We start from the raw sequence: 15,068 nt of genomic DNA, 5'->3' as shown, positions 1-15,068 counted from the left end.
AGGTATTTTTTAAATTGCGATTGGGCTGAAATATTAAAAGCATTATTTTTATGCGCATGCTCCAGATAATCAACCCAAGAACATTTAATTGGTTTTCAGTTCTCTATATATGGATTATATAGCCGAACTTTCCAACATATCCAGCCGATATCAGACATTGACAATTGCATTCAGATATGGAGACTTAGGCAGCCAGGGTAGATGTTGGAAATCTTGGGAATGTTTCCTAGAACCATTCAAATGCTATTTTGCACGATGGATAGTTGAGTTGTGGTCTTGAAAGAATCCATCGCAATCTACAAAAAAAAAAAAAAAAAAAATGAAACACTACATTGGTCCAATACAACAAAAAGATATTAATTGGTGGTAACGCACCTTCTAACACTATGAGAGGACACGTCCGTACCAACTTGGTACCACCTTTAGCGCCTTGAGTGGTGGACACAAGACAGTCTGGATGCATGGCATCATGAGGCCCACGCCTAACTTTCAACTTCTGCAAAAAATGTGTAAATCGAGATTCATTGGACCACATGATCTTTTTCCCCTGTTCCACAGTCCACAGTTGCCATTGATGGCACACAAGTGGCTTTCTGTAAATGAATGTAAAGAATATAGGCAAATGACTGCCAAATCCCAGATTCTTCAACTCTAAGCGCATAGTTTGGTTGGAAACGGGTCTTTCATTGCCTAACTTGAATTTTTCAGTCGGGTTGCAACACACTGACACACAATTAATAACAAATTCTTCGTTCTTCGTGTACGTACGACTTTCTGCTGCATTTTTACCTTTTAGAGTTGCATTCTCCTTTTGTCTTCCACTCATTGGATACTTTTGGAATGGTTTCTTTCAACGCACCGGCGATTTCCAATGTTTTTTTTTTTCAATTGTGGATCCTGCTAAACATATTCCAACAGTAATACCTTTCTGAAAATCAGAAAGACCTCTTGTCTCCCCCATGATATGGTCGACTAGGACGCCCAGGCCTTCTTAGTCGAACGCATACTGGTTCCCAATAGGACGTTCTTGAAAAACCAAAGAGACAGATTCATGTTCAGAGATGAAATACACAGAATGCCTCCCTCTTTTGCAACAACGGTAAATACAAAAGGCAGATCGGATTTCCAGAATCCCAATGGTAATTCTACCCGAACGTCATCGACTTTCTAATATTTTATTCAAATGGGCCCTTAAATATTCTCTTTACTCCAAAGGTCCGTTATGTTTTTATTCGTTCGTTTTCTACTTTCCGTCCTAATGGATTGATTGAAAGCTCTGATTGCACAATCCAGCAACACCTCTAAGGAAATATTGAGATCAACAAGAGCACCAGATAATGATTTCTCAAGTTCAACTGTACTAAGTGACCAAACGTATTAGTATTAGAAGGGCTAAAGGATTCAAGGAACCTGGGACTGCCAAAAACAAAAATTCGCTAATCACTCATGTTTCAAATTACCAAAAACTGACCATCCAATTCGTCATTCAACTTTATTGAACGCGATTAACTTGATAAATAGTCCGCGCGGTAGCACAGTGATTATAATCACCGTCTTTCCCACACCGGGTGGAAAAACGCATGCGTTCGAATCCCCTCAATGACGCAAAGAACCTTTAAGGGGAATTTTTTGCTCTCTGGCTGACTTAGTCGGTCTCGGACATCGACAGCAAGGTTTTTCCTCCCCGAAATTCAGATTTTTCGTCCATCAAATCAGGCAAGTCCAAAGAACACAGCAATTTATGAACATATTACTCATGGACAGACTCTCGCATGTGTTGATTCTCGGACTGCCCTAAAACGACATCTCGGATGGCCCTAAATTTTACGTTGGTAGATAATTTATTCCAGCAATCTTAAACATCAGGTTGCCACTAAAATGGCGAGATTAACAGGACCGCCCCTTCTAAGCCTCTTCTGCTCTTAGGTACAACGATTGCTGCGCCTTACTGGCTGATCGCCTTCTTTGAACCCACTCTAGAAGTTCTATGACGTTTTTTAGGTGTAGCCTCCAGGACTACATACAAATTTCCACCCATTTTTACCATAAATAAGAAATATTACAATCGTTTTGAGATCATATTTTTGAGTGATCCAAACAGAACGGCCTCGTTTCCAACCTTCAATTGTCATTGAAAAATTTTAGCATTCCTTTATTCCCTTCTCATTTTCATCATTGAAGATTCGAAACAAGAAGTCTCCAACCCGAACCGTTAGGGACTTCTTGTTTCAAACTATAGTTTTGATTTATTGATTTTAAAAGTGGGAAAAAAAATTATAACCATCTGTACACTTGGAAAGCATTAGCGACTCTCCACTCCAAGAAGAAGAGATTATATTTATACCGTTAACTATCCGTTGTGTAATGATAATCTCATGAACGTTACTAGCGATTTCATACACTCACATTCAACAACTGGACTAATACTATCTACCCTTGGAGACCTTCCCTCAACCTCAATAGTTTTTGCAATTGACGTTTCTCAGAGATTGTCATATCCCTGATTTTACAATAAGCTCTTCACTTTTTCCTTCCAGTAAGAACAGTAGAATGGTATTTTTGAATATATTTTTGCAAAATGCCTATTAGTTCATCTGCGACCTGGATTGTATTTGTTTTTCGCTGCTCAGAACCCTTGTCAACTGGAATATTAAAATCGAATATGAAATACGAATTACTTTTGAAATTTTCTTGGTGATTCTTTAACATCTTTGAGGATAGTGGTGATTCTTTAACATCTTTGAGGATAGTTGTGATTCTTTAACATCTTTGGCATAAAGGCCTTCTAAACGAGATCCCATCTTACAGATTGGCCCTCTGTTGGTGATGGAAGATGACTTTTTGTCTTCTAACTTCACTAATTCTGGTATTCGCCCGAACTACAGTTCTCTTTTCCACTGTTTTCCCCTCTTGTATATTAACGATCTTCCTCCACCGTCTGAAAATCATATCCATAATTTTACTGATGATTGCACACTGCGCCCCTTCTTCCAGTTCCAGAAATCTTGACCTGCACAGCTTCAATTGAATATTCATCACCAATTCTTTAAACGCCCATCTCTAGATAATTGTTTGTTCTAGTGACTGTATTCTTTGTGTGTTTCCTTGGAGAACTCACAGATTTTTAGGCAGGGTCACATATCTTCATTGGGGATTTCCTTGACTTTCATGCTCTCTTAGCATAAGCACACCACAAATACTGTTTCCGCTGCATCAACACTTTTCGTCCACACAGATATTGACTCTGTACATGTCCCAAATCAGTCCTACAATGGAATATTGTTCTGGGACAGTTCTTCTAAAACTTCTGTAAATCTTTTAAACTATCCAAAAGAGGACATTGAAGTTAGTTATTGATCCACCTGTTTCCATCTCTATTTTAAATCCTTATCACAAAGACGTTCAGTTTCTGCTGCATGTCTTTTCTATAGATTCTTCCATGCGCACTGTTCTTCTGAATTGTCATCTGTAATTCTCCAACTGTTTTATAAACTAGTCCGAATACGTGTCTCAACTTTCAAGATCTATTAACTGTCCAATTCCAAATTATCAGAACTATCGTTTCTTCTTCCTCACTTATATCTTCTGTGTCCTCAGCAAGCAATAGAAAACAGCAAATTGAAATAAAAGAGAATGATGGAAAAACCAGGATAAGAAAATGGACCAGATACATCTCCCTCCAGTCCACCTGATTCAGAAGCATGGTCTGATGATCGGTATCAGCAAGATCCCGAACCAGCCTGCACACCAAACCCTTATGTGCAGAGTATGGGAGCAAAGGTCACCCCAGGCTTCCACTACACAAGAACCCCGGATCTAGGTTAAAAACTTGGCACCAGCAGTATGTCGGATGATAGGTATCGGTAAGATCCCGAACCAGATACACATCAAAATGATGTTTCTGAACTAGGTTTCCACCTTGAAATCATTTGTCGTATATCCCTGATGAGACAGGAGACTGAAGTTGATTCAGTGCACTCAGGATCTTTGAAGTTATCATATGTTTACATTGGATGACATTTAGATGAAGAGAATTACGAACTTATAGATTTTGAGTGGGTTGGTTACAGCTTTTCTGCTGATCGACCTCAAAGTCCAGTATTTTAACCATAAAAACAAGTTTTTGAGGTTGACATTTGACGTCTGCAATTTATCGAGACTGTCGTTAAGCTGCAGGAACTTGGTCCCTTTGAAGTACTATGTTAAGCCTGAGGACAGGCTAAGCCAAAGCCTACAACGTTGCCAAAATATCTTCCGTATTGAGATGATTTCATTTCAATAAACAACTTATACTAAGAGTGGCGAAATGATTAGTTACCCCTACCTATTCAGTTCCCTTGAGACCTCAGGACAGCCTGGATTCTTGGATTCTTATAGCATGGACTGAACGATGTGTCCGATGCGTGTCACAAACCTGGCTGAATTTACTCCATGTTTATATAACCGCTTCTGCATAATTCTGGCCTTGTGGTGGCTATTATACTATTATACTATCATTTCCATGAACAGTTAGCTTCATGAGATCCATGTGTTCATGGAACCATAATCTCGAAAAGGAGACAATCATAATGAAGTAATATTAACGTCAACTGATCCTAATTAAGGGTACCAATCAACTATGCAGGTTTAAATACAGCAAGAATTCCCAGGAACAAATATCACAGAGGAAATCTTTCCCAAAAGGCATCATCAGTCCCTGCAAGGCTAAGCAGAGGAAGCAGAAAGTTAGGATAAGAGCATATGCCGATTAAAGAGAACTTATCTTCATAATTTTCTTTTAACCATTCAAAGAAAACACTATAGTTGACAGTAGAATCCTCTCAGGAAACAAAGAAAACGATCATATGGACACAATATCTTCAGTGCTGGGTACGTCTTCCAAAATTCCAAAGTTCGTTTGAAGAACACATAGCAGGTTCCTTAATAAATAGAGAGCCCAAAAAAATCATGACCAAGAGGTGACATGATGGGTGATATAGAGCAAACCAAACTGGGGAAAGATGAGCCTGAACAGGATATTTTTTTATTTTAAAACCCAAGTTAAACTCGTTCCACAATCTTTGTCCATTCTTCCAAAGAGTGCAGTTTGTAAAGATGGACAACACCTTCTTCCTGAAAGTGATATGAAGAGCAAACACTACGACTTCCAAAAAGGTGCAAGGTTCATAAGTGGGGCTCCACAACAAAGGCATCAAAAGTATAATAAAACTTTACAAGAATTCCAGAAAAAAATCAGGATTGGTTGATTTGCCTTAGTTTTAGTCTTCTCTTGAACACCCGGGTGGCAAAGGTGCTGAACACTGTCAAGATATTCTTCGACTGAACAAATTCCATTTTATTGCAAGGATCAGAGTTATCCACAACCAATTCCAATTCATGAAGAAGATCACAATAGAGATGGCTTCTAAATATAATGCATACCACATTTAATCATCTGATGATGCCAGTTGTAACAGGTTCCTAAATTTTTGGTCAGTGAATTTATAAACAGCTGAAACTGTTAAAACATATCATATTTCAATTCTATCGTTTCTTGAGGGATTTAATAATTCGCTTAATGCTGTTTCTCCTAGCCATTTCTCCCTTTTAAATAAATGAGGGTCTCTAATAAAAATTCCTTGAAGAGTACAAAATAAAGTGGGTTTTTTCCCTTAGGGTTTTAGGCTCTTTTACTCTGGTCTTATCTTAATCTTAAATTTCAACTTTGCTTTCCCAAAATGAAAAATATTCAAACGACCTTCAAACGAACATCAAAGAATTTTATATTTTAGTGTGTCATTGAAGCTAAGGTTGCGTTCTTGAAATATGAGACCAATGATATTAAGAAACTGTGGCAATTGCCTGTAACCACTGTGGTACAGAATTATTTTATGACTTGCAAGAGTCATCTTATTCTTTCTTTTGAAACCCAATGCTTGAAACGAAATCGGAATCCGACACCCTCATTTGATCTTTTTAAATTCGGTCCCACAGTTCTATCGGGTTTTCTTATGAAGTTACTGCGCATCCGAAGAGAAGACAGTTGCCATTCTGTGAACAACTACACCTTTAATAATAAAAGGTGATTGCCGATATAAGAATTGATCATTGAACAAATTCGTCAAATAGCTGCGAGTTCCAGAGAAGAGACTTGGAAATCCTGCCATTGTTTTGGCGTTTCTTTCGAAAGGTACGTACCGATAGTTTGTGCAAAGGGTTTAAGGTTGAGAAGATGTAAAAATATTTGCAGAATATGCCATTAAATCAGCGTTTTAAGATTATATTAGAAAGGTTGAAGAAGATTGTTGAATATTCAGGATTAGTATTTAGTATATTATAAATGAAATGATGCAAGGAAGTGGACAGTTTCTGCATCTGCCATAAAAATAAAGAGAAGGAATTTCTATCATTCTTTCCTTTTCTTTCGCCAATAAGTAGCTGTCCAGTTCTGCTTTGAAGTTTTCTAAATGCTCCACCTCAAGTGAACTACATGAAATGGAGTTTACTTGAGGTGGAGCATTTAGAAAAATTTTGTATTTATTCCACCAAATTTTGTATTTGTATTTTGTATTTATTATATTTGAACTCATCTACTTGAACATCTTCCGTTTGCGAAATTCTCCTTTGGAACAACGGCTTGATAGTTTCAAAGATAAATCCCATAATAATTCCCATGATGAACTTAGATGCAATTGCTTATAGTTGCCCTTCCAGATAACAGAGCCCAAGAAGTAACTCAATCCAATGTAATCCCCTTCTCTAGAAGTTGAAGTCCTTCCCTTTTCTTTTCACCACAGAAATCTGGGTACTATTCACTTTATGGTGCTTACTGCCCGATATTCTCCCCATACCGGGTGGAAAAGATCTGAGTTCGAGTCTCGTCGATGACCTGAGGAATTTTATGTGCCTTTTCCACAACGTTGCTGAGTAATTAGTTCGAGGCGAAGGGTAAAATGTTTTTTTCTCCCGGAAACGTGGATTTTTCGTCCAGCAAAGAAAATCGACCATAGAATACACGAAATATAGAGAGATATTCAATATGACCTGAGTCACTGATGCTCCTAAAGCCCTACTACAACAACAACTGCCCGATATTAGTTCAACACTGTCAAATTTTGGATGAGGTTTGGATTCTTCGCGAGAACTGTGGTGAGAATGTTGCAGACCCTTGTAGTTTCTCTGATATGCTCGTTGGAATAAATAAATCGTCAGTACAATTGCCAGTACATGTAAGTGAATCTGTTAGAGGTAGGTTTCAGCCGCCCATAATGAGACAATCTACTTGGGGGTCCATTAAAGTTGTCTATAGAGATTTTTTTTTCCATTTTCCATACGAGCGTTTTTTTTGTAACATTCTCCACCTATCATCTTCCTCTTACCGCAAGTCACCTTGAACCGTACAGATCCAAGAGTCCAATTTCGTTAGAATTTAGCGCATGGGCATTACGGGTGGAAGAAAAGTGCTCATCCCCCTCTTGACATGTGCCAAACTATTGTGTGTCATTCTATACAATAGACCTTTGTCCTCTGGGTAATACTAAGAACGGCTTTTTATGGAGTACATTTCTAGGGATGTGGAAAGCTCCTATCACCATAAGGGAAAAAATTGGTGGTATCATATAACATAAGAAGGTAAAATGACTTAAGTTACACAATAGCTAACATTACATAATTCAATATTACAGAAACGTTACGCCTCCTTGATTGGGCAAGGTTATTTTTAAACATATGCGCTGCAAATTTTGATTATTTAAAGATGATTCCACAGATGGGATTTTTGCCGATTATTGCTCAATGTAATTCTCCAGAGTAATCAGAGTGTCATGCAGGTGTAATGCAATGTGTTATCATCAGCAAAAACAATGGAAAGGATTTTCTGTCGATGAAAGAAGGTCATTAACATAAAAGAGGAAAAAACTGAACCTTGGGAAACATTAGTGGAGATATCCAGCATCACTCGCAGTGCGCGGTAATCAATTACAAAAAAACAATTGAAAAACCATAAGATGGAAGATTATTTAGAAGACCTTTATGCCAAACACGATCAAATGCCTTTGAAATGTCAAGGGTAACCGCTTGAGTTTCACCGAACCTTTCCATTGAATTTGCAAACAGAGATGGGTATCATAAGCCAGAATATCACCAGTTGATCGACACTAACAGAATCCATACAGGCGATTGTTGTTCAGATGGAGGTTTCTAGATTGTTCAAGAGTTGGTAGTTAATTGCCAACTTTAGAAAGAGTAGAAGTAAGTGTAATTGGAAGATAATTGGATGGGTGGGATTTAACACCCTTTTTTAAGAACTGGTCCAATATGAGCAAATTTCAAAGCAAAAGGAAAAACACATATGGAATAAAAGATTGAAAATGGTGACATAGAACAAGAGAAAGTTCAGGAGCACAGGTTTTAAGAACAAGTGTAGAAATACCATCAGGATCTGAAGCTTTCTTAGCATCAAGATGGTTCAAAATCCTTCTGACTGTCCTTTTGACAGAAAACCACAGGAGGCATTGATGGAGTATACTGGGAATGGTAGCAGGTGCTTTACCAAGCTCATGAGTTAGAAGCAAAATCGGATGCTAGCAGGTCAGCTTTATCTTTGGTTGAAGTGGCAACAGAACGATCTAGTTTTGACAAAAGTGGTAACAGAGATGGGCAAACGTTGCCGAAAATTGCTTTGGTAAGCGACCAGAATGCTCGACTACCATTTGGACAACAAGCAAGTTTTCTACTCTTAGCCTGTTCAAAATCTTGTTTGGACTGATTGATAACTGCTTTACAATTGTTGCCAGCTTTGGTGTAGGCAGAAAATGAAGTTGAAGAATTGGAAACAAGCCAATTACGATATGCAACGTTCTCCTGAACGGCCTTAGCACATTTATTGAAAACAATGGTTTAGAAAACCATTGAGTTTCTAAACCAAATGGTTTTCTAAAGGATTCCATCCCTACAAGAATAATTTCACTGCCAAAACTGAGGAAACGTTGACATCGGAGTATTTCAAACAGTAATCAGACCAAAGAAAAGAAGAAAAGAAATGTCGCAGACAATCTGAGGTGCGTAGAGGACCACTCACCTTGACCGTGTACATAGAGGGATAATTTGTGAGAAAAAAAGATCAAGCGTGTTGGCTGCGTCGTTACGATTGTCTGGTATTCTGGTAGGTAAATGATCAATCTGTGCGAGGTCATTAGTAATTGCAAACGAGGTCAGCATCTCAACCAGCTGCCTTCATGTCACAAGAAAACGAAGCCAGCTGCAGTTGTGAACATTAAAATCACCAAAGATAATTAGCTCACTGTTAGGAAAGTTGGACTGGAGATAATCAACTGTCAAAGAGAGAAGTCAAGGAGTTCCAAGTGATTAGTGGAGTTAGGAGAACGATAGCGACAACAGATGAATTTACCAAAATGTGCTGGAGAGATTTTCAGCCAGAGAAGATCAAAAAGAGGAGATTCAAAATTACCAAGTCCCTGACAGGGAATATCAGCGCGGACATATGCACAAGTACTACCTTTGAGGCGAAAGGACTCATACATAAAAAAAAAAAAAAAAAAACAGTTCCTAATTCATTTCACAAATATACGTGGTCTCAATTCTAACCTCAACGATGTCCAGTTCCACTTGCAGTCTTCCAAACCCCATGTACTTTTTCTGACAGAATCTCAGTTATCGGTTGATTCAACTACTGCTCATCTCAGTTCCCAAATTATTCGCTGTATGATTCCTTTCGCCTCAAAGGTGGTAATTGTGCATATGTCCGTTCTGATATTCCCTGTCAGAGACTTGGCAATTTGGAATCTCCTCTTTTCGATCTTCTCTGGCTTAAAATCTCTCTACCTCATTCTGTCAAATTCATCTGTTGTCTCTACGGTTCTCCCAACTCCACTAATCACTTGGAGCTCTTTGACTTCCTCTCTTTGAAACTTGACTTTCTCCAGTCCAACTTTCCTAACAGTGAGATAATTTTCCTTGGTGATTTTAATGTTCACAACTCCAGCTGGCTTCCGTTTTCTAGTCACACCAACCCAGCCGATCGAGATGCTGAGGCTTTTGCAATTACTAATGACCTTGCACAGATTGTTCATTTACCTACAAGAATACGAGACAATCCTAATCATACAGCCAACACGCTTGATCTTTTTCTCACAAACAACCTTTCTAAGTACACAATCTAAGTCGAAGGTCATTTAGGCACCTCAAATCACAACTTGGTGACTGTCTCTTCTCCAATGGAGCCTTTACCTCATGGCTATTCCCAACCTCGTGTTGTTTGGCATTACAAGAATGCAAAATGGGATGACCTCCGAGATTTCTTTTCCTCTTTTCCTTGGTCGGATTATTATTTCAAAACTTCTGATGTTAACGTTTGCCCAGATCGTGTCAGTGAAATTAGTCTTGCAGGAATGAAATCCTTCATCCCACACTCCACTTTAAAATCAAGTCCTTTATCTAAACCTTGGTTTTCCTATAAATGTGCTAAGGCTGTTCAAGAGAGAAACGTTTCATATCATAATTAGCTTCCTTCTAATTCTTCAGTTTCATTTCCTTCCTACATCAATGCTGGCAACAATTGTAAAGTACTTATTAATGAGTCAAACTAGAGTTTGAACAGGCTAAGAGTAGAAAACTTGCTTCTTGCCCTAATGGTAGCCGAGAATTTTGGTCTCTTGCGAAAGCTATTGGCCGCAACTTTTGCCCATCTCTGCTCCCACCTCTGTCCAAACCAGATGGTTCGGTTGTCACTTCAGCCAAGGATAAACTGACCTGCTAGCATCCCATTTTTCTTCCAACTCATGTATTAATGATCTTGGTAAAACACCTCCCACCATTCCCAACATGCTCCATTCAATGCCTCCTGTGGTCTTTCGTCAAAAAGATGTCAGAAGGATTTTAACGAATCTTGATGCTAAGAAAGCTCCAAATCCTGATGGTATTTTTCCACATATTCCAAAACGTGCACTCCTATGCTTTGCCGCCTTTTTTCACTTTCTTATTCCAAAGGCGTTTTTCCTTCTGCTTGTAAATTTGCTCATATCCATCCCGTTTCTAAAAAGGGTGACAAATCCCTCCCATCCAATTATCGTCCCATTGCAATTACTTCTACTCTTTCTAAAGTAATGGAGAAATCAATTAACCGCCAACTCTTAAACTACTTAGAAACCTTCCGTCTGATCAACAATCGCCAGTATGGATTCCGTCAGTGTCGATCCACTGGTGATATTCTGGCTTATGTTACCCATTTATGGACTAATTCAATGGAAAGGTTCGGTGAAACACAAGTAGTTGCTCTTGACATCTCAAAGGCTTTTGATCGTGTTTAGCATAAAGGTCTTCTAAACGAGCCTGATGGTTTGCCAACTGTTTTTTGTAATTTTTTATCCAGTTTTTTTCTCTGATCGCTCATTGTGGGTGATGGTAGATGGGTCTCTGTCTTCTAACTTCTCCATTAATGCCGGTGTCCCTCAAGGTTCAGTTCTTTTCCTCTTGTATATTAATGACCTTCCATTGACTGGAAATCCTATCCATAGTTTTGCCGATGATAGTGCATTCCACTTTCAATTTTGAGAAACCTTGTCCTGCTCAATCAGCTTCAACTTCTCGAAAATCTGCTACCAATTGCTTAAATGCCGATCTTCAGGTAATTCTCCAGTGGGGCAAAGACAACTTAGTTGATTTCAACCCTTCTAAAACTCAGTCTTGTCTTATATCTAACAAAAAGGATTCTTGTGCTCCTATGCTTATCTTTGGCGACACTCCGATTTCTAGGCAAAATGATATCTCTCTTTTGGGGATTACCCTGACTTCTAATCTCCCTTGGCACAAGTACATTACAAATATTGCTTCCTCTGCATCTAAAAAACTTGGTTTTCTCTTTTGCTCTCGGCGTTACTTTTCTTTCAAACAGCTGCTGACTCTGTTTAAATCGCAAATCCGCCCTGCCATGGAATATTATTCGCACATCTGGGGTGGTGCCTCAAAAACCTCTCTCAGGCTTTTTGATTCCATTCAGAAGAGGGCAGTTAGGTTAATTAATGACTCATCTCTAACAGAGTCTCTCCACTCGCTTTCTCATAGACGCACTGTTTCTGCTGCATGCCTCTTCTACAGATATTTCCATGGGCACTGTTCTTCTGAATTGGCTTCTATAATTCCCGCTCTCTCTTTCAAAACAGTCCGAACACGTGCCACCACCAGCCAACATCCATTTACTGTCCAACTTCAAACCCACAGAACCAACTTTTCATCTTCCTCATTTATTCATTCAACTGCCGTTTTCTGGAACAACCTTCCTTCATACGTATTTCCTGAAAATTACAGTCTACAGAAGTTCAAGTCCAATGTCAACAAATATCTTCTTTCGTCTTCTCAACCTCCAACCCAATCACGGTTCTAATACCTCTCGTGTTTGGTGTTTACATTAAAAAAAAAAAAAAATAGGACAAACTTAAATTAGCAGTGCTTGAATCAACCGATTTCAATTCAATTCACTTGAATCAACCGATGGTAGATTTTAAGTGGATTTGGACATCTTTGAGATTCGAACTGAGATCACGTATATTTGTGAAATGAACGAGGAAGTGTTTGGGCGGTTTGGATATTTTAAGTTTGTTCTATTGGTTTGACAATCCATGGTGTATTCAATAGTCAAAAAAGGTGGGACAGACATGCTGTATGAAGTAATGAAATTTTGGGTACGGTGCACTCATGGTAATAACATACCCAGCTCCATGACATAACGTGGCCTCGATAATGTCCTCTGTATACATACTACTCATAATTCTTCTAGTCACTATCTGGCAGAGTACAGGAAGCAAGATTATACACTGACTGATCTGGAACCCTCCTAGGGCGTTATCTATAGGTTCGGTCCGGTGGACTACCTAGTGACAGGCTTGCGAACACCGTGCACCAGTTAATGAGAGTCATCTATCACGGTAACGCAGAGGGGTGACATTCCTCCTTGTGGTGTGGACGCCACACCTCGACATCTGCTTACTCGGGTGGTCACTTCCAGTATGCTAGGTGCAGTATTTCAAGACTTGCATGCTGATTATACCCACGCTGATGTCACAGACCGACTGGACTTTCCTGAAATTTGATCCACTTGATTTGAGTGTCAATCGAATATTAGTTCCATCAGCGTTTTAGAGTCCAGGGTAGGAAGAATAGCTTGGCATACCTGAGAGAATGTCTGTGACAGCCTCAAGGACAAAATGTCGTACAGTGTAGGCAAATGACAAATGATGAACTGGATAATGGTCAAGTATGTAAGTGGGGCACTTTTGTGTTTTTGAATTCATATCAATAAAATTGGATGCATGTGTTCAAATATTTTTATTATTTTGTTCAACTTCTGTAGTTTATAAGACTGTGATGCTAATTGTATTTTTCTCTTTTGTAGCCCATGGATATCTTAAGAGTTCTTCCGCTTTTGGCAATATCCTTCTTCACATGCTTCATTCCTAGTACACCCCAAATTGAGATGAGGCTTGCCCGTCAGTTGGCAGAAGTTGATTGCCGGTTTGCTATAAATGTGTACAAGAAGTTCTCAATGAAGACTGGAAACATCTTTTATTCTCCATTTTGCTTGTCCGAGGGCATGGCCATGATGATGGTTGGGGCTAGAGGAGGTACGGCACAGCAAATAAAGCAGGCAATGGGTTTCCAGCGCATTTCAGTTTCAGATGAACAATTACTTGATTTGTACCCGAGATATCTGTCGTCGTTGTCGAGAGTATCAGATGGGTGCATTCTGGAGGTGGCCAATGGGGCATTTTTGAAACAGGAATTAGCAATCAGTCAAGCGTATGCCCAAATGGTGAGCAAACGTCTGAAAGGCCTGGCGAAAAATATCAATTTCCAGTTGGAGCAAGCTTCTAATGAGATTAACGGTTGGATTGCAAAGATTACGAAGCAGAGAATCAAGACAATTTTAACACATGTGGACCCTCGCTCTAGCTCCGTTTTTGCGAATGCTGTCTTCTTCAAAGGCACGTGGAAGCACAGTTTCAATCCACAATTAAGTATACCTTATCACTTTTACAACAACGGATTGAGATCGTCAGCTGCACAAGTAACATTTATGAACATGGAAAATGGACATTTTCCTTATACCTACTACAGAGAAAAGCATTTGAAAGTTATAGAGCTCCCGTACAGGGGGGACCGTCTGGTGATGCGAGTTTACTTACCAGAACAGCTAAATGGACTAAGACTAATTGAGAACCAACTGTCAACGGAATTTCTGAAAACAGTCGAGACTCGTCTGAAGAAAGTGGTCGTGAAAAAGGTTATGATACCGCGGTTTAGACTGGAATACTCCGATCGAATGAAGCAGGTCCTGGAATCTTTGAAATTGAGTAATCTGTATACCACTCAGGCAGATTTCAGCGGGTTAAGTGGTGCTGGGAGAGCGTCTCTTTCATCCCTTTATCACAAGGCATGTATAGAAGTAGATGAATACGGAATTGATCACGCTCCACCCGCAGGTACATTCTCTGTTGGTGGAGGTGTTTCTGTAAAAAATGTTTCAATGTCTGGAATGAGTAGTTCAGTTGTTGGTGATGGTGGGGCATTTGTTGGTAGTAGTTCTAGTAGTTCTGTTTCGGTTGAAAATTTTAGTGAAACCAATTTCGTCGCCGATCATCCATTCCTGTTTCATATTTCTGACAGGACAAATGGAATGATGATGTTCTGTGGAAGAGTTTGTCAGCTGTAACAGAAACATGTTTCTTTATGAATGTAAAAATAAAGGAAAATAATTTGATGCTGAGTTTGAATTAGTTTGATTATTTTTTTACATATCATGATTCATTAGCAGGAAGTCCATAACATTGAACGTATGATGTATTACCAATATTGTCTTTGATGGACTTTTTTTTTTTTTTCACATTTTTGAGTAGCAGAATGTATTCCTCCACCCATTTGTCTACGCCTTGAGGATTTAACTTGAATCCTCTCTTTGAGTTCGCTGCGAGAAAACATTATATGGATGCTCATAAGGATAAATATCGGAATTGAATCCGAGCTCAGAGTTCACATCGAGTTCACTGAATGCAATGTAGTTTGATTTATTTTTGTGT

The 15,068-nt window shown here is 39.0% G+C and overlaps 1 protein-coding gene across 1 annotated transcript; it reads left to right on the top strand.

Moving 5' to 3' along the window:
• Positions 1 to 13,219: 13,219 nt before the first annotated feature.
• Positions 13,220 to 14,704, top strand: LOC150075646 (intracellular coagulation inhibitor 1-like). The gene is made up of 2 exons (XM_090388605.1): positions 13,220 to 13,249; positions 13,388 to 14,704. Exons 1-2 carry the CDS (start codon positions 13,220 to 13,222, stop codon positions 14,702 to 14,704), a joined length of 1,347 nt encoding a protein of 448 aa, XP_090244731.1.
• The last annotated feature ends 364 nt before the right edge of the window (positions 14,705 to 15,068 follow it).

The sequence above is a fragment of the Mastigoproctus giganteus genome, chromosome 14, assembly GCF_048544385.1.
Source record: "Mastigoproctus giganteus isolate SK-2022 chromosome 14, ASM4854438v1, whole genome shotgun sequence".
Taxonomy (NCBI): domain Eukaryota; kingdom Metazoa; phylum Arthropoda; class Arachnida; order Uropygi; family Thelyphonidae; genus Mastigoproctus; species Mastigoproctus giganteus.
The sequence above is the reverse complement of the archived record's forward strand: the minus strand, read 5'-3'. Positions and strand labels throughout refer to the sequence as shown.